Here is a 27894-nt window from a genome sequence, read left to right on the forward strand (position 1 = left end):
GTAACCACGGTGGCAGACGAGGAAATACCGGAGTGTTGTTTCCTTTAATGATGATAAGCTTACGATGTTATGCAGAGGTATAGTTATAATAATTTTAGAGACAAATTATACAATTTATTGTCACGGTGGAGAGTGGGTGGGGCGCGAAATATTTTCTTTTTCCAGGGTGGCGTAGCAGTAAATATTTGAGAAGCACTGGGTTAATTGAAGGTTTATCACCATTGATGGGAATGGTATGTTAATATATAACCTGTAGACAAACATTGTGTACAAAGTCAGCTGGGATAGGCTCCAACTCACCATCACCTTCAGCAGGATAAGGTGTGGAAAATTATTAATTGTCTATTGTTTTAACAGCTCAATACAGTTGGTAGACTAAAAAAAAAGTTTAAAGTATGCAACCTTTTAAATGTTCTAAGAAAACATAATTAACATTTTAAAGGTAATGTCCTTGCTCGTCTGGCTGAGTGAGCACTACATTTGCAAATGTGCAGCAATGGCCAAACGCTTAAACACAGAAATGATCCAAATCTGAAAGTCACGCAACAAGGAAATGCTGCAAGTTAAACACATTGTAATGACATAAATGCAGCAAGATTAAACACAAACCTAAAAAAAAACTGCATGAGAGAAATGCTGCAAGTTGACAGGAAAAAATGGAAGTGTGCCAGGCTACGAGGGGCACCAGACCAGAGGAATGTCTGTCATTAAAACAGTTTGGTCAATACTTTGCTGCAGCCAATTTTAATAGCTAGTGTTAGCCTTAGAATGAGACCCAGACAAGGACTTCCGTTCTGTTTCATAAACAGCATTTATATCATGCAGTATATGTTTTTGGCATTTGCAGCATTTTTCTACTGCATTTATTTTGGATCTTGCAGCAGTTGCGTGATGTGCAATATTTTCCTGTTGCAATTGTTTTATTGTGGTTGAGGGAATCTGTTTTTGTATAAGTTCTTGTTATAAGTTTGGAGCAGTTGTACTTTTTTTGCGCATTTCCTCTTATCGGCCACTGTAGTACACACATACATTAATTAGAGCACAGGTATGTTTGAACGCAGGGCTGTAGTTTCCATGGCGACCACCAAGACCAACAAAGAGGTCGCTGCAAGGACCAAGATTTCTTCAAACAAAGAAAGGACAAAACCTGATGGCTGTCTGACGACCCACTGCCACTGAAGGGAGGCGGGGTCAGAGAAGAAATTGTCGCGGCCCAAAGGAGAAGAGAAGGCTTCAGAAGGGAAAGAGACATGCCCAAGAGGAGAAGGTATGAGGGCGTGGAGTGGTGGGTAGCAGCGATGGGATAAGAAACATTACTGCGCGTTCTGTCGCCGACCACAAGTGAAGATTGCTTGCCACCTGTTCAGGTAACATGCAAATGAAAAGCAAGTTGTGGCTTCCAGCGTGCTGCCGACTGGCTCCAAAGAGCGCCACCTGCTGTTGAAGCAGCTGCGCAGTAGAGGCACAATATTGCACAATACCTGCACAATATTGAGGCTTGTTTCCTGTTTGTTTACCTGTGTGCCAACTTACCATCTGCCAAAGTGCTGACTTTTATGTCCATCAGGTAATCAGACAGGGCCGTGTAGAGATTGTCCCGTGGCCTCAGCTCTCACAGGATATGGAGGCCAGAAACTACTTTCTCTGCCCACTCTGCCTTGGTTTCTTCTTGCGTGCTGATCTCCAGAAGCACCAGGCCTTTTGTCGCAGGAAACAAAGACCCCTCCAAAGATCCAAGTCACCGAATTGTAGAGATAAACTGTGACCCCGCAAAGGACGCAAACTCTGATCAAACAAGTACTGGGAGCTGTGACTTGCAAGAAGTTGACCATTTTCCTCCATTTATATCAGACAAGTTTGGAGCTTCCAAATATGAGACAAAGCCTTCCTGGAGGCAATGCAGGGTCCAGGCTGCGGCATTTCGACTCTTGCCTATTTGCGGGGTAGCCTCTGAGAGCTGCAGTGAAATCAAGATGCCTCAACCTCGCATTAATCATGCCTTCCTAGCAGCTGTCATCAGTGGAGCTGATGATGAGCTCCCCCTTAGGAGTGAAGACGACGCCAAAGGCTGTTTGCGATATCGCCATTGGAGAGAGCCTTCAAGATGGCGACTGGGAGACTGCTGCCAGGACCACTGACTTCTATCACCTCCTGAGGAAGGACTGGGACAACGTAGGGCTAAACACTAAACCAGGTAGCTGTGAATTGTGATGTGCTGCAGGTCTTCCTATATTTTAATGTGCTTTTCTCATTTGTCAGCCACAACAATGGAAGAAGAAAACCTGAAGAACAATTTGGTCCAGTCAAGAGGTGAAAAGAAGTATCAAGGGCATGATTTTGAGGACTTTCATCGTCGACCAGAGCGTGAGTTTAGACAAGTGTGACGCTGCAACATACGCAAGTGGTTTAAATTTGCAGAGATGCCAAGACACGTCACATAATTGTCATGTCATACATTTTATTTGAGTATTTTGTCAAAATCACCAATTATCAGCAGGTTTCATTTTAATGAAATCACCTTGAATTACCATTGAAGGTTGTTCAATGTTAAGGTTGTTTGACTTATGCTGTTTGTCTTAATGTCCGTAGATCCGTCTGAGTGTAAACAGAAAAAAGGACTAAAGCCTAAAACTAAAGCCTCCCTTGACAGATGTGCTCTTAAATAATTGCTGTCAGCGGTATTTGTTTTGGTTCTTGTTTATTCTAGTGGGTGTCTCATCGTTGTTTTGTTTTAGTCACTGTAGCACACAAGAAAGTCCAGCATCATCAATGGTTGTCAGCGGAGAAAGAAGCCGTCTGGGGACAACTAGGAGTCCATGTGCTGTTACAGACTGTACCAGGAAAGGAGGTCTGTCAGTGATGTCTGGACCTAGAGCTTGTCCTCAGGGGACGACACTGGAAATACATCAAAAACCAGGTTCACAACCGGATCCCTAGCCAAAAGAAACAACAATTCCATGCACAGATGGATCTTCAGTATAGCCACGTTCAACAAGATCTACATCAAGACACAAAGAAGCAACAGCAAATACAAATGAAGCCGCAGCTCAAAGTCCTCATCCGGAACCAGAAAAAACAACCCTGTCATGTCCAATTGCATTCAGAGGAACAAATTCTTAATCCGAACATTAAACATCAGTGCCAACCTCTAATGGACCAACAAGACCAGAAGAACATTCGGATTAAACAGCAGTGCCAAGCCCAAATGGAATACAAAGACCATTTTCAGGTCCACAAAAATCCAGCACCCCCCGCGACCCCAAAAGGGACAAGCGGTAGAAAATGGATGGATGGAAAAAATTTTAGATTTAAACTTTCTCGAAATATTTACCCAAATGGTCCTTATTAACCTCTGCCGGTGGCGGGGCTCTCCCTTAGAGATAGGGTGAGAAGCTCTGCCATCCGGGGGGAGCTCAAAGTAAAGCCGCTGCTCCTCCACATCGAGAAGAGCCAGATGAGGTGGTTCGGGCATCTGGTCGGGATGCCACCCGAACTCCTCCCTAGGGAGGTGTTTAGGGCACGTCCGACCGGTATGAGGCCACGGGGAAGACACAGGACACGTTGGGTAGACTGTCTCCCGGCTGGCTGGGGAGAGGAAAGTCTGGGCTTCCCTGCTTAGGCTGCTGCCCCCGCGACCCGACCTCGGATAAGCGGAAGAAGATGGATGGATGGATGGTCCTTATTAAGCATTTTATTTTTTCAGTATTTAACAAATTGTTGCGTTAACGGGCTGAAATTTTGCCACATCGTTTTTAACAAGTTCTATTTTTTGAAATACATTACATGCAGGATTATTAGTGAATAAAATACTGACTATACACTCACCACTGCAGGGACTGTTTGACCCCACTGGCTCCCATTATAACGCATAATGTTCTTCGTATAAATACTGAATGAATCTATGCATGTCTCTTTCAAATAAAATTAAAAACTTAGTTTTTTAAAAATATATTTACCATAATGACTCTACTAAACCACGAGGCGAAGCCAGAAAAAACACAATAGGTTTCAAAACAGATCTGTTGCTTTTACTCTGGAAAAAATCCTGGCAATTGCTTGTATTTTGACATGTGACTTCTTCCAGTGGTGGTCAACCAAGCCAAGATGGCTGTTGTACATTAAACAGCGCAACTATCTGGGTACAAAATAAGCTCAAATCTTCCTGCAGAAATCAGATACGAGCAAAAACTCACACTATGCAATGGAATAGATCACTATACTTTATTAAAAAAGGTTTGTCAAGTAATATCAACGATTATACATTGGTCGCATACCCAGACATATCAAACTATTGTGCTCCAGATGTCATTCTACACGACAAAACAGATGGTAACTTGGAAGAGCATGGAGGTCTACAACTTCTTTGTGTGTGGCTGAGTCAAGGAAATTGGTATCAGGACTTTGTCTTTCGGAAAAAATTATGAACCATTAACTTATATTGTTGATCCTTAATATAATGAGGATAAGCTACAAGTTTTAGAAGCTCTGCTAAACAGATCCAGCTTCAGTGAAACACTAGGCATCATGTAGCAGTATTGCTAGATGCTAAACAAGAAATACAAAGTACAAACATTATAAAACGATAGCTTACTGCACAATGTCTGCTCTTACTTTGATGACTGATAGGATGTTCATATCTTCCCATTTATATTAAGAATTAAATCATGATGCGAACAAAGGGTTAACAAGGAAAAGTCTCCCTGCAGACACTGTCTTCGGTTGTGTGTTTGTCTCCATCTCCAGGTATACATGTCACATATGAACAACTTCTTGATCTATGGCTAAATCCTACTAATATCCAGATGAGAGGCATGATTTATAATCTAGAATAATTTTGAAGAGCCGAGACGCGATGATGTGGGGGCAGCAGGACATCGCAGACAGCTCACAGTAAAGCAGCAGTGGGCTACTGAGCTGTGTGTTATCAATCCGCCGCCAAAAAATAGTTTGTCTGCATTAGCGCTTATAATAACATTGCTAATATTTGGTTAATATTCAGGTCACGATATGTAAATATGTCAATGTCCAGTGATGTCAATCTACAGAAATTACCGAAGAAGTTCGTAGAGGGATATTCAAAACTGAATTTGTGGCATTTTGTGATGTTAAGACGATATTTTCTAATACTTTGCGGACTGTAAATACAATTGGATATGGTTTAATGGATGCATAAATAAAAAAAACACAATTAAGCATATAAAGTCAATTTGTTTTTCCACTCTTCCGGTACTTTAAGTCGAGCTGGTGCTGCGGTCTTGGTTGGGGTATTGTTGTACGAATACGCTGTTGAATGCAGTTCGCTGGTTTGAGGCTTCCAAGTAAGTTAGTTCTAGTCTTAGTTTTTTTTTGTGTGCATTCCCAAATGCTGTGTTTGTTTGTCGTGTACTTCGCTGCACAAGTGCATTAGTGTTTATGTCTTTGTTTATATTAAATACCTTGTACCGGCTCTTGCTATCTTCTGCATCTGGGGTCACAATCGTCGCTGTCATTAAGCGTGACAGTCTCTGCTTGACTGCAGGTTTCATTGAGATCCTTACTTTTCTTTTATCCCACCGGATACGCATCACTTTGATTTATTTTGTCAGAGAGTCAAATATAAGTGCAATGTCCCACTGGACAGCAACTTAAAAACATTGTTTTGGAAGTAGGGATGTCCGATAATGGCTTTTTGCCGATATTCCGATATTGTACAACTCTTTAATTACCGATACCGATATCAACCGATACCGATATATACAGTCGTGGAATTAACACATTATTATGCCTAATTTGGACAACCAGGTGTGGTGAAGATAAGGTCCTTTTTAAAAAAATTAATAAAATAAAATAAGATAAAAAAAATTAAAAACATTTTCTTGAATAAAAAAGAAAGTAAAACAATATAAAAACAGTTACATAGAAACTAGTAATTAATGAAAATGAGTAAAATTACCTGTTAAAGGTTAGTACTATTAGTGGACCAGCAGCACACACAATCATGTGTGCTTACGGACTGTATCCCTTGCAGACTGTATTGGTATATATTGATATATAATGTAGGAACCAGAATATTAATAACAGAAAGGAACAACCCTTTTGTGTGAATGAGTGTGAATGAGTGTAAATGGGGGAGGAAGGTTTTTGAGTTGTTGCACTAATTGTAAGTGTATCTTGTGTTTTTTTATGTCGATTTAATTAAAAAAACAAAAAACGATACCAATAATAAAAAAAACCGATACCGATAATTTCCGATATTACATTTTAAAGCGTTTATCGGCATCTCTATTTGGAAGTGTTATGAACGCAGCGCGCTGGGACAAATGTCTGCGTGTACCCAATAGAAACGAGGCAGCCAGCCAGGCACGCCAGAAAACTCACCGTGGCAACGCCGCTGTAACTTTCACTCATTGAGAAAGCTTCTTGCATCAAGCCTGATCGATATCCCGCCCCCGAGAGACACATACCCCACTGTGATTGGTGCTTTCAGCTCTGCACACAACTCTGCAAAGTGCCATTCATAAAAACTTGTGGCCGCACTAAACTTTCATATTAAGGTGGGGGATCGCAAAATATCGTCTCGCGGGCCGCAATTGGCCTGTGGGCCGAGAGTTTGAGACCAATGATTGAAATTATATGAATATGATCTTGGTAAATTGAGATTGGTATAGAAGAGTAGTGTGAATGGGGTTAGGATTTTGTCTCGATCATTGCTCATGCATGCAAAATCAACATAATTTTCAGCAAACGTTCAGAGGGTTTTAATGGCAAAAACGAATAAAAAAATACAAATAAAGAAATTATTACTTTTTATCTATGGTTGTAATGGAGGTTGTTGAAAACATATTAACTGTTAAAATATTTTGACACAAGTACGACCATTTTGGGCTCTAATGAGGATACTGTCATTTTATCACTCAAACTAATATAATGGTCGAATAAAGCTGGTATGTTAAACATTTTATGAAACGTTTTTTTCCTGTGCAACACCTGATAAACTGGTGGTCCAATGGGACGACATTGAAGCACGTGCGTGACGTAGCCGTTATGAGCGAGAGGGTGGAGTCTAATCTGAAGCATCTTTTGATTGGCAAAGCGAGAAGTGCATGTGTGACGTCACGCAGAGACGCTGTGCGGGGGAGGGGGTACTGTCGTGACATCATCCTGTCCTCTGTCTTCCTCTCACCGATCATCTTCTTCTTCATCATCATCGTCATCGCCATCGTTAACGCCATCTTCGCCGTCTGCCACGCGCTGCTATATCCTCGCGCGCGTGTGACCCGATCATCCTCATATCATCTTCATCATGTCGGCCAACAAGCAGGAGGACCGCAAAGGCGCGAGCAACTGGCAGGAATTCTTCTGGAACCCGCGAACTCACGAGGTGATGGGTCGGACTGCGTCCAGCTGGGGTGAGTCGCTCACGCACGCGCGCACAGTCGAGTACAGAGGTGACGCTCGATGGAATTGGACAAATAAATCTCATGCACGCTCTTCTATTGATGTGTGTGTGAAGCAAAAGAGGTTGCGTGCCATAATTGTGGACATGACAACCGTGCGTGTGTTTCTTGCGGCAGCAACACAACAATGTGCAAGAAGAACACAATACGAGCTAGATGCTGTCTATGTCACATGACCTCAACCTCAAACAAGCCATGGTGCTCATTTGCATATTATCTTGGCAGCGGAGAGGTGTGAGAACTTGCGTCCAGCCACGTGTGGTTTTGGATTCTGACTTGATTTGTGTGCGGTGTTGTCAATTCTCTTTTTGAGACGCTTGTCCACGATCTGCTGCCCCCTGGTGGCTCTCATCCGACCCTTGTTGGCCACCATGTCTGCATCCTCGCTTCACAAAACGGAAATACATCCACTCTTTGCATAACACCCTGTGATGATGTCATACATCCCGGCATGCACCAAACCAGTGGCACTTTGGCCTTGATACAAGATGAAGGACACACAAACACGCACGCTGGAAAGCATCAAGTGAATGAAAACGTGTGTGTGTGTGTGTGTGTGTGTGTGCGCGCGCTTTAATCAGGATTATTTGCAGCGATGCGGTTGAGTGGAAATGTAATCTGTTCAAACATTTTCCATACTTCTGGGGACCGCTGATGATGTCATCTTAAACTATCAGTCCGCCATTGTCGCATATGCTTCCGATGTCGCAACATAAGAACGGTCAACGTGAGCCGTTTCCGATATCGGTGACCTACTTAACGCCTGTCTTGTCTAAAACAGTGTATGAAAATGTCCTCCAAAGTGAAATGTGCGACGTCTGCTCAGCACTTTTCCCTTTTTTTGGGATTGAGGAGACGCCCCACTTGTGCTGTGTCAGATCAGTGTGAGGATCACAGCTATCCTGTTAGTCCATACACGTTAATCTGCTGTAGACAGCAACACTTTTAATGACTTTAAGTCTGCACGAGACTTGGTGGTGTCTGGGACCATGTGGACTGCAGTGCATGGTTTGATCTGATGCTCTCTGAACACCCCTTTGAAAGTACTATTGGTCTGAGATTCTGAGACATTTCATAGTCCATTAAGGACAATCCAGGGGCTTGAAAACACACCCCATAAATGTTCCTTGTCAACAAGGCCCTTCAGTCTTTTGCTGGCTGGGTTAAAAGTGTCAATAGGTAAAAACCAGTAAGAAGATGAGCAGCAGATTAGGCCCTCCCCCCCATTCATCATGAATTAGGTCATGGGCAGAGGGTGGGGCTAAACTACACAAGAGGATTATACATTGAGAGCCATGATGGGGGAGGGGGTTAATTCACTGTCCTGGACTAAAATAATAAACCAAAATACTGTGAGTGTCAATAAACCCCCCTTAGGTCTGATCCTGCTCTTCTACCTGGTCTTCTACCTGTTCTTGGCTGGGATGTTTGCTCTCACCATGTACATCATGCTGCTGACGCTGGACGACTACAAACCCACCTGGCAGGACCGCCTGACCACCCCAGGTAGCAAAAGCAGTGATTGGCTGAGAAGGTCTATCTAGACTGTGATTGGCTGAAACTCTATTGTGGTCTTTTAGGGATGATGATTCGTCCCAAGGGGGATCAACTGGAGATCACTTTCTCCCCGTCAGACGTGCAAAGCTGGAATGGCTTTGTGCAAAATCTGGATGGGTTTTTGTCTCGTAAGCAGAGTCATATATTTAATGATCCCTGATCCCTGATAATAGAAAATATGTTTCTACATGAAATGACTACTTGGTCAATTTCCCGCTTCAGCGTACAATGACAGCCAGCAGGTTCAGATGAACGACAACTGCCTTCCAGATAAATACTTCATCCAAGAGGATAGCGGAGAGGTGCGTCCGTTGTCTCTCATGTGATTGTCCCTCCTGCTTGTCTTGTCTCACGTGTCTCTCCCTCAACAGGTGAAGAACAATCCAAAGCGTTCCTGTCAGTTTAATAGAACAATGTTGGAGGACTGTTCTGGGAAGACTGATCGTTTGTATGGTTACAGCCAAGGTCAGCCCTGTGTGCTCATTAAGCTTAACCGGGTATGTTACCGTTTTGTAAGCCTGTATTTTTTGGGGCATGTTTTTATTTGATAGTAAAGTCAATTACTGCTTGTTTGCTTTCTTTTGTGTAGGTGATCGGAATGTTTCCAGGAAAGGATGGACAATCTCCCTTTGTCACCTGTGGAGCCAAAGTAGGCCTCTCTTGTTTTGTAATCTTTTTTTTCCATCATGTCCTATGTTTATTTGTCACTCTTTTGTCCCTCAGTTATACAAAGTGGGGAAAGATGAGTTGGTAAGACCGATATAACTGAGTAGAACTTTAGTAGACTAGAACTGTAGCATTCTACAAAAGTAGTTGAAGTTGGTTCTATCAGGCAAGGTTGTAAAAGGTAAAACGACCTTTACAAAATTGAGAAACTTTGCGCTTACGAAATTTCGTTCTTATCTGTGCTGTAAAGTTCAAATTTGAATGACAATAAAAAGGAAGTCTAAGTCTAAGTCTAAGTCTTACATAAAATTGTGTTTGTACGTATTTGCAACAGCTACTTTTCCTGAGGTCCATAACATCAACAATTGGGGGAAAATTAATGGATCCCCTGCTGATGTTGTAAGTTTGCTCCCTTGCAAATATATGTACAGTCCATCATTTTTAAGGTAGGTTTGTTTTATAAAATAATATATTTTAGATTTAGTTTATTTAAAAACATGAATATTATTGAACATTTGACATAATTATGTGAGATTATAGCCTATGGCTAATTTCCAATTCCAGTCCTTTTGCAAGTTGATGTAAAATTAAAGGGGTCCTATGAGGCAAAAACAACTTTTCTTACCTGTTGGTACCGCGCTTTCTTCCAAACTTGCTCTAATAGAGCCGTTTGGAATTTGACACTTTTGTGCAGTACTTTGCCTTAATTACGTCAGCGGATATTTCCATATATGGTAGAGGTTTACCCGAAGAGCTTTGCGCAAGTCCGCCGTTGTTATGTTAAAGTTGTAGACAATGAATTCCTTATTTTTCTTTATTTTCTTGTTATGGGGCAGATTGGCTTGCACACATGCTAAAATCCTCCGCTGTTTCCATTTCAAATAACATGTAGCGTGTAGTTGTAGCTTATATCTGCCAGTAAACTTAATTTGGAAGCCAAAAAAAAAACTACAACGTGGCAAACGGGGTGGAGACACAGTCCAAAATAAATATGGAATCACCAGACTTAGAGAATGGTCATTCAGTTTAGATTTGTAGAATAAAAGCAGATAACAGACATGACACAAAAGTATAGTCATTTCAAATGGCAACATTTGATTTAAAAAAAAAAAAAAAAGTCATTTGTTTTAGTAACACTTTCACTTTTAGATCAAGTTAAGTGCAAAATTAAGGAATCTATTCGGATGTAAATAATGGAATCACCCTGTAAATTTGCATTTCCAAAGCTAAGACCAGTGTCAAATTAAATATGTTTATTAGTCTGCAGTTAAAAGGTAGTGTTCACTCCGAGCTGTTGCACCAGGTGGATTGACATGAATCATGGCTCTAACACAAGCAATGAAACAAAGGAGAGGATTATCAAACTTCTTCAAGAAGGTAAATCATCACACAATGTTGCAAAAGATGTTGATTACTCACAAAATCTGGACCAAGTACAAACAACATGGGAAGGTTGTAAAGGCAAGCATACTGGTAGACCAAGGAAAACATCAACGCGTCAAGACAAAAAACTTAAAGCATTTCTTGGAAACAGAAAATGCACAGCAAAACAAATGACGAACAAATGGGCAGAAACTGGAGTCACATTTTGAGACAAATCTGAAAGAAACCGCCTAAAGAAAATGGGATTTAAATACACAAAAGCTAAACGAAAGCCGTCATTAACACTTAAACAGAAGTCAACAAGGTTTCAATGGGCTAAGAAAATGCAATAATGGTCCATGGATGACTGGATAAAAGTCATATTCAGTAATGAATCACTAATCTGCATTAATCAAAGTGGTGATGTTGGAACTTTTGTTTGGTGCCGTTCCGATGAGGTTTATGAAGACTGAAGAAAACATGCACAATTTCACAGTCATTGATGATATGGAGCAGCATGTCAGGTAATGGCACTGGGGAGATAGCTGTCATTACATCTTTAATAAATGTACAAGTTTACATTGACATTTTGGACACTTTTCTTATTACATCAATCGAAAGGATGTTTGAGGATGATGACATCATTTTTCAAGATGATAATGCATCTTGCCATAGAGCAAAAACTGTAAGAACTTTTCTTGAAGAAAGACACATAAGGTAAATGTCATGACCTGCAAATAATCCGAATGTCAATCTAATAAAAAATTTGTGGTGGAAATTGAAGAAAATGGTACGTGACAAGACTTTAACCTGCAAAGCTGATCTGAAAACAGCAATCAGAGAAAGTTGGAGCAAAATTGATGAAGAGTACTGTTTGTCACTCGTTTAAGTCCACGCCTTAGAGACTGCAAACTGGTCTAAAAGCCAGAGGTGGTGCAGCAAAGTCTTTTTTGTGTTTTTCATGATTCCATATTTTTTAATCCTAAAAATCGAGTGAAAACTTAATTTTTTCACTCTGCTTCACCTAAAAATAAAACTGTATTTGATTTCTTGATTTATTTTAGTCTTTCTTAAAGCCAGAGCGTTGCAATTTGAAATAACTATAGTTTTGTGTCATGTCTGTTAGTTGCTTTTTTCAACAGAATTACATAACCAAAGGAACAACCGTCAAGTTGTTCCATAATTTTTGCCAGGGCATGCATTTCAAAATATACACTTCCATTTTATACTGATATTCTATAAATAATGGTTACATTATTGACTTCAAAGCAGCCATTTTTCAAGGCCTTATGTATAAAATTATTCTTGTGTTGTAGGCCCGTTACATTTACAGGTATTAGTATGTATTTGACACGCTCAATAGGAAAATTAGAGTTGCCGACACGTTTTCGAAACTGTATTTAACCTCAGGATCCAAAAATAGTACTGTACATAAGGGGCCTTTTACCTAGTACTTTTATTGTTTTTTATGAATAACGTCTCCCAATTTAAGTGTGGATTTATTTGGCAATGTCCAGCATGTAGTACAGTCATTTAAATATGATATAATCCCTGAAATAAAGTACAATTTAGTGAAGTTTGTTGTTAAATTATTTATTCTGAAATTTGCTATGTTAATGTTATTTTTGTTCAGTTTTTGCTGCTTAAAAGATATCTGTAAATCCAGCACAACTCCTAAATACGTAAGATCTTGGACTATACCCTAAGTTTTGTTCCAAGGACAGATACATCTTGATTAGTATCAATACTTGTTTTTAGCAGAAGAACATGCACACTGACTTGGAAACATTAAGGTGTCAATGAGGGCGTTGCAGCCAACTTGATATGTTTGACATAGCAGTTGATAGATGCAGTGCAACTAGCTGCTTATTTTTAGCACGAACAAACTGACCAGCATCGTCTGCGTACATTCTGGCATGGAATCAAACCTTATCTGCTGGAACTGATTCGGCCATTACGCCTCTCCAGGAGCAATCTGCGTTCTTATTCCCTTAGCGTAAGTTTTACAGTAGTAGTCACTACCAGGGGCGCCGCTAGGGATTTTGGGCCCAATGAAAATAATCTTTACAGGGCCCCCAACACAGTGTCATTATTTTTTCTGTATTTTAATTTCATCATCATTAGGGGCCTCTCTGGGCCCCCTCCATCATGGGCCCCTAGAATCCGTCTCCTTTACCCCCCCTTTTCGGCGCCCCTGGTCACTACCATAACTACATTTGAGTGGAGCATTGATTCCTCTTGTTTGAATTTTTTATTTGTCTTGCTTGTTCGTGATTCATATTGCTTTGTGAAGGCCAACTTGCTCTTATCTCGCATCTGACCACTAATTGGTCAGCTGCTGCGTGCTGTCTATCATTGTTATGTTGGCAAGAAGGCAGTGGGAAATAGCCAATCAATGAACTTGGGGGCGGTTGAAAGGGACAATTTAGCCTTAGTGGCCGTTTTCCACCTGGCGCTAATGTTTGACTCATCTCCATTCAATGGCGTAACATTATTTTTGGACGTTAAAAAGTGCAGGGGACAAAAACTGCTTTTAAAAAATTGCAGGGGACAAGTGCCCCCTTTCTCCCTCCCAATTACGCCCATGATTATTGCTGAGCACCGTAAAACAACAACAAAACTACTATCTACTGTAGTTACACAGTACTCAGACCTGCACACAGTGACTTCCTGTTTTATTGCAAAAAATGCTTCATAATAAAAGCATAACAGTATTATTCTGGATTGTACCACAGCAACAAACACAATGCATGCATTAAAATATGTACATTTTTAGCCACTGAAAAAGACACAACAAAATAATGCAGCAGCTCTGTTAGAACTTAAATAAAATTTGCACAAATGGAGAAAAACAATAACAGCCATCTTTTACTGCACATACTGTGTGCCAAAGTCAAAAGTAAATGTGCAAGCAATGGAAGATTTTGGTTTTATTTATGTTGAGTGCTTATCTCGCCACAAGTGAGCCAGTCCGAGGGGTGTCGACATAAACGTGTACCACTGCATTTTTCACTGAGTGTGAGCATGTGTGTGTGAGCAGATGGAGGACAGCGATAAGATCGGACCTCTGGCTTATTTTCCTTCAAATGGATCCTTCAACCTCATGTACTACCCTTATTATGGCAAAAAAGCTCAGGTAACACAAATCTACTTAATCATCGTAGCTCCTTGTGTAGTTTTGTTGTTTGTTCATGCTTTACATGTGTCTCAGGTGAACTACACTCAGCCGCTGGTCGCTGTCAAATTCCTGAACGCCTCTCTCAACACCGACATCAATGTCGAGTGTAAAGTCAACTCCAACACCCTCGCCGCTGGCAGCGAGAGGGACAAATTTGCTGGCCGCGTGTCCTTCAAACTACGAATCAACAATTAGAGAAGCAACGTGACCATGACGCCGATCACGGCAACTCTGTTCGTCTCTGCAACTCATCTTTGTCGCTGTTCTTCATCTTTGATTGTGCTTGTTTGCAAAAAAAAAAAAAACTAACATTTTTTTCTATACAAGCTGACCAATCAAAATCCCTCACAGTTTAATGCCACACACCCAGCAGCCAATGCAATCAAGCACTTAATTTGTTGATTTGTATATTTATTTATTCATGTATTTATTGTTTGATTCGATGTATCACACTGAGTCAATCATTGTAGACTGCACAGTCGTTGTTTACATATCCTGGAAGCTCAGCCAACTGTTGCATTATTTAGTACACAAATCCATGGTCTTGTGTTTGAACATTAAAAAAAAAAGAAATCTGGATATGTTTCAATATAATGATGGAAGCAGCTACAACCACTCAGGTGTCACAACAGTACTTTTTATTGTTTCCTTTTGTTACATGTATTGTGTTGTCGTTGCAGCAGTCTTTTCATACAATAATTGAGCAGTATTGTAGTTACTTAATTAATGAAGAATTGGCTCAGCCTGTTGATTTGAGTGTTCTTGCCCATGTGACACACACATACACACACACACACACACACACACACACACACACACACACACACAACTCACCTTTGTTAATGTACAGCCAATCAGATGTATGATGTCATGTGGCTTGATTTCTCCCTGCTATTATTCCCACACGACCATGTGATTAAAAACACAAATGACTTTATCACTTACGCTTTATTTGAATAGTATTTATTTCAGACAATCACAAATCTGCTGTCTCCAATAATGGATTATATTTGTAACAACAGAAAGTGTACCTGAGAAAATCCCAATCTTTGACGCCTAGACCAAGGATGTCCAAAGCATGACCCTGATATCTTGTTTTTTATTGCCCCCACGCTGTATAAAGATACAATTAAAAATGGCCCACATCAGAACATTACAAAAAAGGCTTAAGGCCACGCTGAAAAGACAAAAAAGTTTAGATAAATAAAATTGCATAGCTTGCATTAGTTGACTTACAGTGCTTGACAAATGTACTAGAACACCACCCAAAGTTTATACTACAGCTGCCCTACATTAAAGGGGAACTGCACTTTTTGGAATGTTGCCTATCATTCACAATCCTTATTATGTAAGACAAGAACACATATGATTTTTTAATGTATTCTAAATCTTCATTATAAAAGTCGGCTAACAATGGAGTAAATGGTAGTCGTTCTAATCCGCATATACAACGCTCTAAAAACATCCAAACACCTCCGTCAAGTTTTTATATACATGCTGTAATTATAATGTAATATAGTAACAGGAAAGTTCGTAATAACATTTAATATTTACATATTTTGTTAATTTTAGGCATACAACAGTGCATTAATTTCACAGACGCGTCACAAAGTTAGCTTTTTCTTTAACAACAACACTGACTTCTACTCATGCAGCCTTAATGAGAGCCAACAAACATAATAAAACAAACACTTAGGGCCTGATTTGCTAAGATCCTAATACCATGTGCTAAACAATGTGTGCAATCTATAAAATGTTGTGTACTATTGCTGGCCATGTTACGTGTGATCTAGTAACACTGCGTGCAAGAATTTAATTGTACTATACGGGGCATCACCACAGAGACACCCAATCATTTACTGCACATTCATGTTATCACATGCATGTTATTTGCTATGTTTTAAAACATGCAGGAGACATCTCTCACTTTTTATGGGCATTTTAGACACAGTCCAAAATGCATCCATGACGGGACACACCTTTTTATTCCAGCGCTGAAGGTGCGCTCATGGGAGAGAGGCTGCACTTAATGTGCTCAAGATGCAAAAAATGCTAACTTCAAGAAGCTTTTTTCGTATAGGAGATATATTAATAATACATATTAAAATTGAAATAAATAACGGCATTAAAAGAAACGTCAACAGACACCAAAACGCATCAATTGAATTTGTTCTAATCAGCCCCTTAAGTCACCCAGCATGCAGCTATAAAATTATAAAAGGCTGTTGCTTAATATGTCCTGTCCAGCCACTTAGGCAAATCATATTGTTCATATATATGCCCATATCTGCTGTACAGATTTACTTTACAAAAGAGAAGTGTGGCATGTATTTCTTGTTGCCTTATTTGTATTTGACTTTATTAAATGTCTGGCTATATTAAGTGCTTGGCGCAGATGGACCGGAGCAGAAGGGGATAGAAAGAATAAGAAAAAAGAAGACAGAGGTGGACAAGACAGAGAAAGACAACAACAACAAAAAACAAAACAACAACCGAACTACATTAGCAAAGATATTATAAAATAATTATAAAGAAAAACAAGTTAGTCAAGTAGATAATAATAACACAGTAATGACAATGAGCATTGTTTCACTACAAATGGAACAATACAAATACCAATAGAAATAACAATATATTTTTATTTCTGAGAGACCATGCAAATATGTTGAAACATACACATATGACGCAAAATTTCTCTGTCATTCTCTGTCTTTGCAGCGTGAAAACCGAGTGTGTGTCATATTGCACTTACTTTTCAGACGTGCTAAATAAAACTAATAGTGCTCGCAAAACGGTGATGCGTGTTGGAAAATTGATAATATGTTTGCATCTTCTCCTCCTATTCTTTTGGGAGTTTTGATGATCAGCATAAATTCTGCATATTATATAACAACAGAGACACAATCCACTTTGCACATGTTTAGTAGATCAGCTCCTGCATGTGCGATCAAGTTTACGTGTGTTTTAGTACCCACAAACCTTTAGTAAACCAGGCCCTTACTGTACAATGTCTGCTCTCACTGGGATGACGACTGTTGGGATGTTTATATAACCCTTCACATCCTCGTGAAGGGTTAAAAAAAAGGTGGGCGCACACAAATATATATATATATATATATATATATATATGTATGCTGCGATGGGATGGCGACTTGTCCAGGGTGAACCCCGCCTTCCGCCCAAATGCAGCTGAGATAGGCTCCAGCACCTCGCGACCCCGAGAGGGACAAGCGGCAGAATATATATATATATATATATATATTTATATATATATATATATATTATTGTATATACATATACAGTATATACCAATATCAACTATAAATATGGTAATTTGTGTTTCTGTAATAAATGATATTCAAGTATTGTACTGCTAAAATATAATTTTTTTTTACAGTATTATCATTACTGTTTTAGAAAACCAATTTAAATTATTAATACCTTTTATAGCGATAGTTATATCTTATATAGCGTTCAAAAGACACAACAGAAAAAATACTGGGATATATTCAAGTAACAAAAAGACTCACAAAGATAAAATAATGCAGTTAAGTATCAAAAGCTGTTCTGTGGAGGTGTATGAAGCACAATCTAATTTCCCTCCAGGGATTAATAGATAATAAAGTATTTCTGAATTAGCATTATTTTTGTATTAGGATGTCAACAATATGTATCTATTGCATTGCTGAAGAGAAGAGAATATCCCCAAAGACAGGTTTATTTGCAGGAAAATAACTACAGCTGGTCTAATAAATGTGTAAATGATTATTTGTTATGGTGATTGATAAACAAACGGTGAATAATCTAAATACTAAAATATGTTTATTATTTTATAATAATTTTGTCACCATTTTGAAAACGGCACACTTTAATTATAACGTGTGTTTTGTGTCATATTGGTCTTGAATTAAAGATTGAAGAAAAAACCCCAGAGTACACCGTTTGTCGCTTACAGGGTGCCGTTGTCAGTCGAGCTGTTGCGCATGCGTGTTCACCCGTCAAGCAAAGGAACTCTGGGGTGTGTGGGGTGACGGTCGATAGAAATTAATGTTTTAAAAGAGACATAGAAGAAAGTTGTAAAACTCAACTAAGTAGCAGAGAGTGTTACAGAGAAGTAATGGACCAACTGGAGTGGTAAGATTGCAATAAAACTCAGAAATATTCGAAGAATTGCTTCTTAAACGGTCGCGGCTAAAAGCTAGCATGCTGATAAATGGGACAGGTTACGGTACAATAAGTTGAGTAGTCAACACAGCAAACCACCGAACGAGACGACAGCAACAATTAAAAGGCACGGAGTGAATTATTTGTTAACACTCATCTTGTAAACAAATAAATAAAAAATGTGCAATTACATTGATTTGTGCGCGTGTTGATTTGGGATTTACATCAGGCTATCTGAGACAAGGGGACAAGCGGTAGTAAAGATGGATGGATCAGGGATGTCCTGAATGCGACCCTGGGACTGGTAATGGTTTTTAGCATCGTAAATGCGCAAATTGTACAAAAGTGGCCCCATACTTACATTTTAATCTACGTGGTCCTTGCTGGAATTTTCTACACAATTGTACTTTGGGATATATATATATTATAACTTAAGGGACCTTAGTTATTAGACTTGGATACTTAATCATTTTAGTGAAGAAAGGGAATGACGCGAATAATTGCATGAATATTTCCTTTCCGAAGATTACTACCGTGTTAGGCATGATTACTTCTAATTGATAAGTGACTATGGATATCATATTAATAATGACACTACTTTGATTACAGGCCTAATGAAGAAGTGGGACTGGAAGAGACGCAGTGTCACCATGACAACAGCGACAGGACCAATAACAATAATCGTGGCAAGGTGATTTTGCTACTGTGCACATGTCATTCCGGTTTTGTCTACCACCTGTTGCTTATCCGTCTTGTGTTCAGACGGTGAGTCCGGCTGCAGGAGAACACCCTCTCCAGTACAATTACACATTCTGGTACAGCAGAAGAACCCCGAGTCGTCCTGCAAGCTCACAAAGTTACGAGCAAAACATCCGACAGATTGGCACTGTGGCATCGGTACAAACATACACACATGCATGCAAATATATGCACCTCTGGGTCTCCATTGTTGTCAACTTGAACTTGTTGTGAGTGAAATCTGTTTGAAAGGTGTGAGAAAAAGGCTTGTTTGTGGGTTCAGGTTGAACAGTTCTGGACGTTCTATAGTCATCTGGTCCGTCCTGGAGACCTGAGTGGACATAGTGACTTCCACCTGTTTAAGGAGGGAATCAAGCCCATGTGGGAGGTAAGGACAGTTGCACGTTGTCTATCAAAACATATACTATATTCCCAACATTGTCGTCCTTTAGGATGATTGTAACCGCAGCGGGGGAAAGTGGATCATTCGACTTCGCAAAGGGTTAGCAAGCCGATTTTGGGAAAACATCATTTTGGCCATGTTGGGGGAGCAGTTCATGGTGGGGGACGAAATTTGTGGCGCCGTCGTGTCAATACGCTTCCAGGTATGGTTAACTATTGTGAAACACTACATTTATATAGTGATTGTCTAGGTACTCGCAGATGAATGATTGTGTATATTTTTGCAACTATTATACTATTTTGCATATTTTAGTCTTAGTGATTAGTCTGTTTTACTGAGCTTGTATTGTTTAAATATTGGTTTGTACTGAAGCACTTTAAGATTAATTTGAATTAAAAGTGCCCGAACAAATAAAATGTATTTTTAAAGTACGCCACAAATAAAATACAGCGCTTCTAGAACGCACCATAAAAACCCCTCTATGTCATAATCCTCTGAGTATGGAACGATCACTCTGTTTTAAGACAGCACAGCTTGTTGGTCTAATGTGCAAAATTGAAGCTTAGTTGCTCAGACAGTTTGTTTATACAAGTTTAGATTATGGTATGTCGTTTTTTAATGGGGAAAGACGTTACTGGTTCTTGTTTTAATGTTAGCATTTAAACTAGCAACCTTGCACCAGTCCGTGAGTTTATCAAATGTGCAGTATTCAGTCATGGTTTATTGATCATTTTTAATTTAAGATGGTAATACTAACGGTCAGGAGTTTTATCACAATTATCATTATTACTGTTTATTATTATATATCCCTAGTTGTAGTATTGTCAAGTTCATCATTACCGCTAACCAGCAAGAAACAACAGCAACATAATTACTGTTTAGTTATAAAGCATTAAAATGTGCCCACAGGGACTTCCTTTTCAGTGCAAAGTAATCTTCAACATGAAAGCATGGTAGTATTAATCGGGATGTCACCACACTTACTTACTTACTTAGTCCTCTTGCACTTCAGGGCGCGTAGAGCCGACCATAGCAACCAGGTCTCTCCATCTCGGTCTGTTGTGGGCAAGGTGTTGAGCTTGTGCCATAGTCACATTGCAGGCCTTAAGGTCCTGGGCTAATACATCCAGCCAGCGAGTCCTGGGGGCGCCTCTAGGGCGTCTCCAGACAGCTCGCTGCGGGTTGAAGTCCAGGATTTTGCGCGTGGGGTGTTCCCCCGGCAGGCGGATGACATGGCCATACCAGCGCACTCGCCGCATTGCTGCGAGGCGTGAGGCTGGGAGCTGTTGGTTTAGCTCTCTTAGATGTCACCACAGCAACTAACAAAATGCACCTTTTTTTTAACTTCTTACCCAACAGAAGGAAGATTTACACATGTACGAAAGCTTTATTGTCATTGTTGTCAAGACATACGACAAAATGATCGGCTGCTCTGTTAGATAAGACTATCTCATGAAAACAGAAGAATCTAAATCTAGTATGCAAAAATTTAGGAAAACCATGTCAACAAACTGCCATAGGTTAAAAAATACTTAATTTTTACCGCCCATTCTTCTACATTTATGGGCAAAGTCAGAGTGTAAATGTATTATTTTTGCTTTCGTTTATGTCGACAACTGCTCGTATGTGGACAGGAACTAGTTTTACTGTATCATAAACACGTTAGTCTTCATGAACTCTTAATGCAGATATACCCTAATCTTAGGTAAAAAAAACTAAACAGAAATGTGTAGGTGACCTTAGTTTTTGTCAACAGATTAATACAGAACATTTAGCTATTGTTATAAATACTGCATGTTAATATAAAATGTCTGATACTTCTATGAATTAATAATATTGATAACTGTCGCAGTGACTCCTTGTTAGTGCTATTCACACTTCCAGTAAAAGTCCCACATAGTGATTGACTTTTACTGAATTTATTTGTTATTTTATTTATTTATTTTTTTAATGGTAAAAACAAAGTGGTCACATCGAATTGTTAAAACTTCACCTGATTTGATCAGTATCTGTTCAGTGGTTAAATTGTTGTTGGCAGAACATTCCATCAAGCTTTGTTTCTATGTGTCAGGAGGACATTCTTTCCATCTGGAATCGGACGTCCAACGATCAAACGACAACGTCCAGAATTCGAGATACTTTAAGACGAGTCCTGAACCTTCCTACCAATACAATTATGGAGTACAAGACCCACAACGACAGCCTCAGGTATGAATGCCACAGTTAACCTACAGGCACAGCTTGTAGGTTCGATATACACAATTAAATAGCTTAGTTGGTCAGACAGTAATGTGTTTACACAAGTTTATATTGGGGTGTGTAGTTTGTTATTGGGGAAAGACATTCATGTCTCTTGTTTTCATGTTGACATTTAAGCTAGCAAAATGGTGCCAGTCAGTCCGTGAGTTTATCAAAGTGCAGTTATCAATGTTAGTTTTTATTTGAACTTGAAACGGTAATACTAACCGTCAGGAGTTTTACTGCAATTATCAATATTACCGTTTATCGTTACATCTGTATATTTTACTGTTAGTTCACTACAATTTCTACATTTCTGTTATGTTACCTCTTAATAGAGCTAGATTAGAAAGAACCAATGTGGTTTTTTTTCAAGCGGTTTAACGTGATGTTGACATTTTCTAGCTTTTTCCAAATCTTGCAGTATTCACATATGAAATAGCAATTTCTTCCTCATTCCTCTGCTACTAATAAATGCACATCATAATTCACGATAACTAAATTATTATATCCGTACACCATAATTACAATAGTTGAAAATGATTCAACAGCACACCAGCCTGTTGCATTAAATACGGCCCTTGAAAAAACTCAATTCAAGCCCCTCAAAGTATAGCGGATCTCGTTTAAGCTGACGCCCCTCGGATTGGTTGTTGACATAACTGAAACTAAAACTGACCATTGCTTTCACATTTAATGAATGAATTTGGCCAGGGACATAAAGAGAATGGGAGTTAAAGAGGACTTTTCAACCAAAATCCGTCCTCCTGATAGGGATCTATACAGAATATCTGTATTTTTGGTATTGGTTCTAACGGGATCGGTCTGGCAGGACCTTTAAGATTCTGGACAAATGATAAGGCTATCAGTGGTTTTTTTTAAAATTCAGCTGTTTTATCGAAATTATGACACATTGTCACATTTACTTCAGCTGCCCTGCTATGCAAAAGAAAAATACATTTTGGAGTCTACACAAATAAGGACCAATACCACAAAAACTTTTGTAACAACAATATTTCCTCCTCAAAAGTGCCTCAAAGTTTGTGTAAGTTTGATATGAAAGCGCTTCAGTGATCCAGTCATCCACAGGCCAATACTAATCCACTCAAAAAAGTGAAAATTTGGATTATTATATTTCTAAGCGATCGAGCATTACACTTGCTCAGAGTCTTTTTATTTATATAGTACATACAACGCAGACATCGGTAGCTGTCAACACTCAATATGGCCTGCGGTCCATCACTCAAATAAGTCTGTGTGCAACATTAACACAAAACAATTCCTACTGTTAGAGAATGCGCACCCAACTCCCATGTTAATTGATTATATTTGATATATCATGTAAAAGATATACATAATTATTATTTCCAGTTGAGTTTAATTGTAATTACAAACCCCGTTTCCATATGAGTTGGGAATTGTGTTAGATATAAATATAAACGGAATACAATGATTTGCAAATCCTTTTCAACCCATATTCAATTGAATGCACTACAAAGACAAGATATTTGATGTTCGAACTCATAAACTTTATTTATTTATTGCAAATGATAATTAACTTAGAATTTCATGGCTGCAACACGTGCCAAAGTAGTTGGGAAAGGGCATGTTCACCACTGTGTTACATGGCCTTTCCTTTTAACAACATTCAGTAAACGTTTGGGAACTGAGGACACTAGAGATGCGCGGTTTGCGGACACAACCGCGGAGTCCGCGGATTATCCGCGGATCGGGCGGATGAAATTAAAAACAATAAGATTTTATCCGCTTGCGGGTCGGGTCGGGCGGATTAATTAGATATTTTTTTTATTTTTTTATTTTTTTTGCGGGTGGCAGTTAAACCAATTCGGAAATATATATACATAGTTAAATGTTGTTACCCACATACGAAAAACGAGCAGGCACCTGCTGCATATGCCACAACAGAAGAAGAAAAAAGAAAAGAGATGGACACTTTTACGGAGCGGAGAAGGGACGCCTCGCCGGGGTCCGGGACCGAGGCCCCTTCCCCCGAGAGGGCCCCACCGGGAGCCGTAGCTGAGGCGATCCGTGAGAAGGGCCCGACGCACGTCCAGGGTCACTACCGCGCCCACCGTCCGCTTTCGCAGTGCGCTCACGAAAGGGGTGGGGCTCACCCTGGTTGATATAGAGAGCAGGACGGTGGCCATGGAATTTCATTTAAGGTTTGTGATAAACCATCAAACTCATTCGTTAAAAGGACTCTATAGTAATATAAAGCAAATTTTTCTGGACATTATCATGCAAGAAAAGTTTATTTTTGGGATCGCGATCACCGCGTAATGATTTTTAAAGGTTGCATTACATTAACTGTCCCATGTGATCAGCCAGTGCGATTGGAAGTCCATGCTCAATTATTGCCTCCGTAAATAAAACTTCGGCATTTATCACATCCAAAGAATCTGTTTGGGCGACGAAAAACGTTGAAAGTTTTCCACTTGTATCGCTAGCAACGGCATTAGACTTGTGTTTTTTTGTCCCTACGTGGTCTTTTACATCGCTAATTCCTCCGTGTCCGATCGAAAAATCTTGTCTGCACAAGGTGCAATTCGCGTAGTTTTCACCCTTTTTTTTTTTTTTAAATTAATATTAGATATATAACAACGGGCGGATGGCGGGCGGGTGGAGTTCTGATCAAACGTTACATCGGGTGGATGGCGGATGGTTGACGACTTTCTAACGCGGTTGCTGATGAAATAAATTGCCTATCCGCGCATCTCTAGAGGACACACATTTTTTAAGCTTCTCAGGTGGAATTCTTTCCCATTCTTTCTTGATGTACAGCTTAAGTTGTTCAACAGTCCGGGGGTCTCCGTTGTGGTATTTTAGGCTTCATAATGCGCCACACATTTTCAATGGGAGACAGGTCTGGACTACAGGCAGGCCAGTCTAGTACCCGCACTCTTTTACTATGAAGCCACGTTGATGTAACACGTGGCTTGGCATTGTCTTGCTGAAATAAGCAGGGGCGCGTCCATGGTAACGTTGCTTGGATGGCAACATATGTTGCTACAAAACCTGTATGTACCTTTCAGCATTAATGGCGCCTTCACAGATGTGTAAGTTACCCATGTCTTGGGCACTAATACACCCCCATACATCACAGATGCTGGCTTTTCAACTTTGCGCCTATAACAATCCGGATGGTTCTTTTCCTCTTTGGTCGGAGGACACGACTTCCACAGTTTCCAAAAATAATTTGAAATGTGGACTCGTCAGACCACAGAACACTTTTCCACTTTGTATCAGTCCATCTTAGATGAGCTCAGGCCCAGCGAAGCCGACGGCGTTTCTGGGTGTTGTTGATAAACGGTTTTCGCCTTGCATAGGAGAGTTTTAACTTGCACTTACAGATGTAGCGACCAACTGTAGTTACTGACAGTGGGTTTCTGAAGTGTTCCTCAGCCCATGTGGTGATATCCTTTACACACTGATGTCGCTTGTTGATGCAGTACAGCCTGAGGGATCGAAGGTCACGGGCTTAGCTGCTTACGTGCAGTGATTTCTCCAGATTATCTGAAACCTTTGATGATATTACGGACCGTAGATGGTGAAATCCCTAAATTCCTTGCAATAGCTGGTTGAGAAAGGTTTTTCTTAAACTGTTCAACAATTTGCTCAGGCTTTTGTTGACAAAGTGGTGACCCTCGTCCCATCCTCGTTTGTGAATGACTGAGCATTTCATGGAATCTGCTTTTATACCCAATCATGGCACCCACCTGTTCCCAATTTGCCTGTTCACCTGTTGGATGTTCCAAATAAGTGTTTGATGAGCATTCCTCAACTTTATCAGTATTTATTGCCACCTTTCCCAACTTCTTTGTCACGTGTTGCTGGCATCAAATTCTAAAGTTAATGATTATTTGCAAAAAAAAAATGTTTATCAGTTTGAACATCAAATATCTTGTCTTTGTAGTGCATTTAATTGAATATGGGTTGCAAATGATTTGCAAATCATTGTATTCCGTTTATTTTTACATCTACGGTAATACAATTTCCCAACTCATATGGAAACGGGGTTTGTATGATAAAACACAGTGATGGATCTGTATGCTATTTAGAAGATGATGACATAACTACATTGCACCTTGAACTGCACACATAGTTGACTTGTTTAAGACATAAAAAGCAGGTTGATAAAAGACTTCCCTGCTGTGAGATGTTACGTTATGTTGGCGGCGTAAAACCTCTTGGGCTAATACAAACGGTCGTAAAAATTAATTCTTTTTCACATTTTTATTAACACCAATTACATATAGTACTAATAAGAATACAGATTAATACCAATATCCATATTGGTATCGTTAGCGAAAAAATCCTAACGATATATATATATCTACCTCCATATGATATTTTTAAATTCTAATCTTAGCTGTTGCCCCAATTTCATGTTATGCCTTGGCAAAAATCAACAATGTAAATAAACCTTTAACATGTGCAAATCTGTCTTCCGGTGGCTAACATTCTGAAAAAAATCTAAATATATGTACATTTTGTTTGTTACTGTGGTAGAAATCATGTTAATACTGCTGTGCTTTCATTTGAAGTTTGCTTTACACTGTACAGAAAGTCACTGTGCACATTTTCACGCTGAACAATAATTGCTGCTTTGCGATAAAATGTGAACATTAACAGACCCTTTTTTAATAAAAAATTAACCCTTTGAGCCCTTCAGTGTTATAACGGCAAAAGCGGTTGAACTAGTCCGAATACAGTGGACCACAACTTCATAAGTTAATTTACATATATAAGTTGTCGACATAAACAGGTGCAACTTTTCAAATGTGTTAGTTCATTGGAATACACGTTGTGCTGCTCTTGTAATGTAACTAATTGTGTGTTCTGTTTTTAGGGACAACTCCAGCTTCAGGAATACAAAGATTTCCCTTTGACGGTTGTGTCAGCTGACTTCATTCAGGATGCCATCAAACTGCTCCGTTTAGTTATTTTTTTCTGGATTCTGGAGTTGCTGCTGATCGAGTGTGTGTGTGTGTGTGTGTGTGTGTGTGTGTGTGTGTGTTCAATGGACCAATTAAACCCGGTTGACGTCATTTAACAGATTTTGTTAATTTTCCTAATGCTGATCAAAAAGAGGCAGATACCTGGAAGTGATGTTCCATAGCATTATAAACTACTTTGAGCAACATACAATGGCACTTTGTTAGCAGAGAAGGATCCAACTGGAACCAAACTTTCTGTCCTGGAGTCCCTCATGGTTGGAGTTTTCCTTACGCCACTATAAGGTACGGGTGATTGAGGTTCATTTGGGGGAAGACTGACTGTGTTGGAGAAACCTGTATGTGGTTGTTTGAGACTAGGGGTCTACAACCTTTACTGTCAAAAGAGACATTTTGCCGCCTCTTCAACGAATGAAAAATAGCAATGAGCCACAAAACGTAACACAGCTTATACATTTTAAAAAGTTTTCATCGTTTTAATTTTTTATTTTACAGGACAAGAAATCTGTCCAACTCTTGTTGTTTTTGTATTTTCATTTTCGGCAAGTATTCATTGTTGGCAAGCTCTTTTACTTGCCTTCCTTGTGCCTGAGGACTCAGCCCGTGCACATTCACGGCCTCAATCGGAAGGGTTATTATATAAGTAAACTTTGATTGATTGAAATTATAGGACTCTTTTTAAAAATGCAAACTTTTCTCACTCCTGTGTTTTAAAAAAATCTGAGGGAACCACAACATTGAGGCAGAAGAGCCACCTGCGGCTTCAGTGCTGCGGTTTGCAGACCCCTGTTTTAGCGAAATGTCTCGCCAATGACTTTTAGCTGGTTGCTGACCCTTTATGTCCCACGTCTCCTGCTCTTCTCATGTAAAGACCTGTTTCCTGGTATCTGTTATCAATCATACATACATGTCACATTGCTGTCTAGCAATTTGAATAGGCTCGAGTGCCTGCTTCATGAAATTAACTTAAAAAAATAATGCATAAAGAATCTGAGGTCTGAGTCTTCTGTCAAATTATCCTATTGCCACATCTTAGGGAAATACCGTACTTTAAATAGAAAAATATTCATAATCCTTAACTATTCCCAATTTGACACATTATTATTGTCGTGTCTGGTGGTTAATAGGGTGGACATACGGAAGGTCGATTTAACCGGTGACCCGGGGGCTAAATCC

General features: G+C 39.6%; 2 protein-coding genes across 5 annotated transcripts; both read left to right on the forward strand.

The window, feature by feature from the left end:
• The first annotated feature begins 2031 nt into the window (after nucleotides 1–2031).
• Nucleotides 2032–15139, forward strand: atp1b2a (ATPase Na+/K+ transporting subunit beta 2a). 4 transcript variants are annotated; one of them, XM_072913205.1, is made up of 10 exons: nucleotides 2032–2194; nucleotides 2260–2364; nucleotides 8814–8942; nucleotides 9017–9121; nucleotides 9216–9295; nucleotides 9365–9490; nucleotides 9583–9642; nucleotides 9717–9743; nucleotides 14062–14157; nucleotides 14233–15139. In XM_072913205.1, exons 1-10 carry the CDS (start codon nucleotides 2032–2034, stop codon nucleotides 14392–14394), a joined length of 1053 nt encoding a protein of 350 aa, XP_072769306.1. In that variant the 3' UTR covers nucleotides 14395–15139. The 4 variants fall into 4 exon arrangements, with proteins under 4 accessions (XP_072769306.1, XP_061816406.2, XP_061816407.1 ...); XM_061960422.2 differs by lacking the exon at nucleotides 9717–9743 and having other exon boundaries at nucleotides 2048–2194; XM_061960423.2 differs by lacking the exons at nucleotides 2032–2194; nucleotides 2260–2364 and adding an exon at nucleotides 7086–7388.
• Nucleotides 15140–18166: 3027 nt separating this feature from the next.
• eif4e2rs1 (eukaryotic translation initiation factor 4E family member 2 related sequence 1) lies at nucleotides 18167–27707 on the forward strand. Its single transcript, XM_061960421.2, has 7 exons — nucleotides 18167–18333; nucleotides 18973–19054; nucleotides 19126–19260; nucleotides 19385–19489; nucleotides 19554–19706; nucleotides 21576–21712; nucleotides 26613–27707. The coding sequence occupies exons 1-7, from the start codon at nucleotides 18317–18319 to the stop codon at nucleotides 26650–26652; spliced, it is 669 nt and encodes a 222-aa protein (XP_061816405.1). The 5' UTR covers nucleotides 18167–18316; the 3' UTR covers nucleotides 26653–27707.
• The last annotated feature ends 187 nt before the right edge of the window (nucleotides 27708–27894 follow it).

Source organism: Nerophis lumbriciformis, linkage group LG05 (genome assembly GCF_033978685.3).
Source record: "Nerophis lumbriciformis linkage group LG05, RoL_Nlum_v2.1, whole genome shotgun sequence".
NCBI lineage: Eukaryota > Metazoa > Chordata > Actinopteri > Syngnathiformes > Syngnathidae > Nerophis > Nerophis lumbriciformis.

Bases quoted from the DNA above. Each gene is read 5' to 3' on its own strand.
- eif4e2rs1 (XM_061960421.2), top strand. The intron at 19,055-19,125 runs GTGATTTTGCTA...TCTTGTGTTCAG, and splicing joins ATAACAATAATCGTGGCAAG to ACGGTGAGTCCGGCTGCAGG. The intron at 19,261-19,384 runs GTACAAACATAC...TTGTGGGTTCAG, and splicing joins AGATTGGCACTGTGGCATCG to GTTGAACAGTTCTGGACGTT.
- atp1b2a (XM_072913205.1), top strand. From the start codon at position 2,032: ATGAGCTCCCCCTTAGGAGTGAAGACGACGCCAAAGGCTGTTTGCGAT. The intron at 2,365-8,813 runs GTGAGTTTAGAC...AACCCCCCTTAG, and splicing joins CTTTCATCGTCGACCAGAGC to GTCTGATCCTGCTCTTCTAC. The intron at 8,943-9,016 runs GTAGCAAAAGCA...GTGGTCTTTTAG, and splicing joins GGACCGCCTGACCACCCCAG to GGATGATGATTCGTCCCAAG.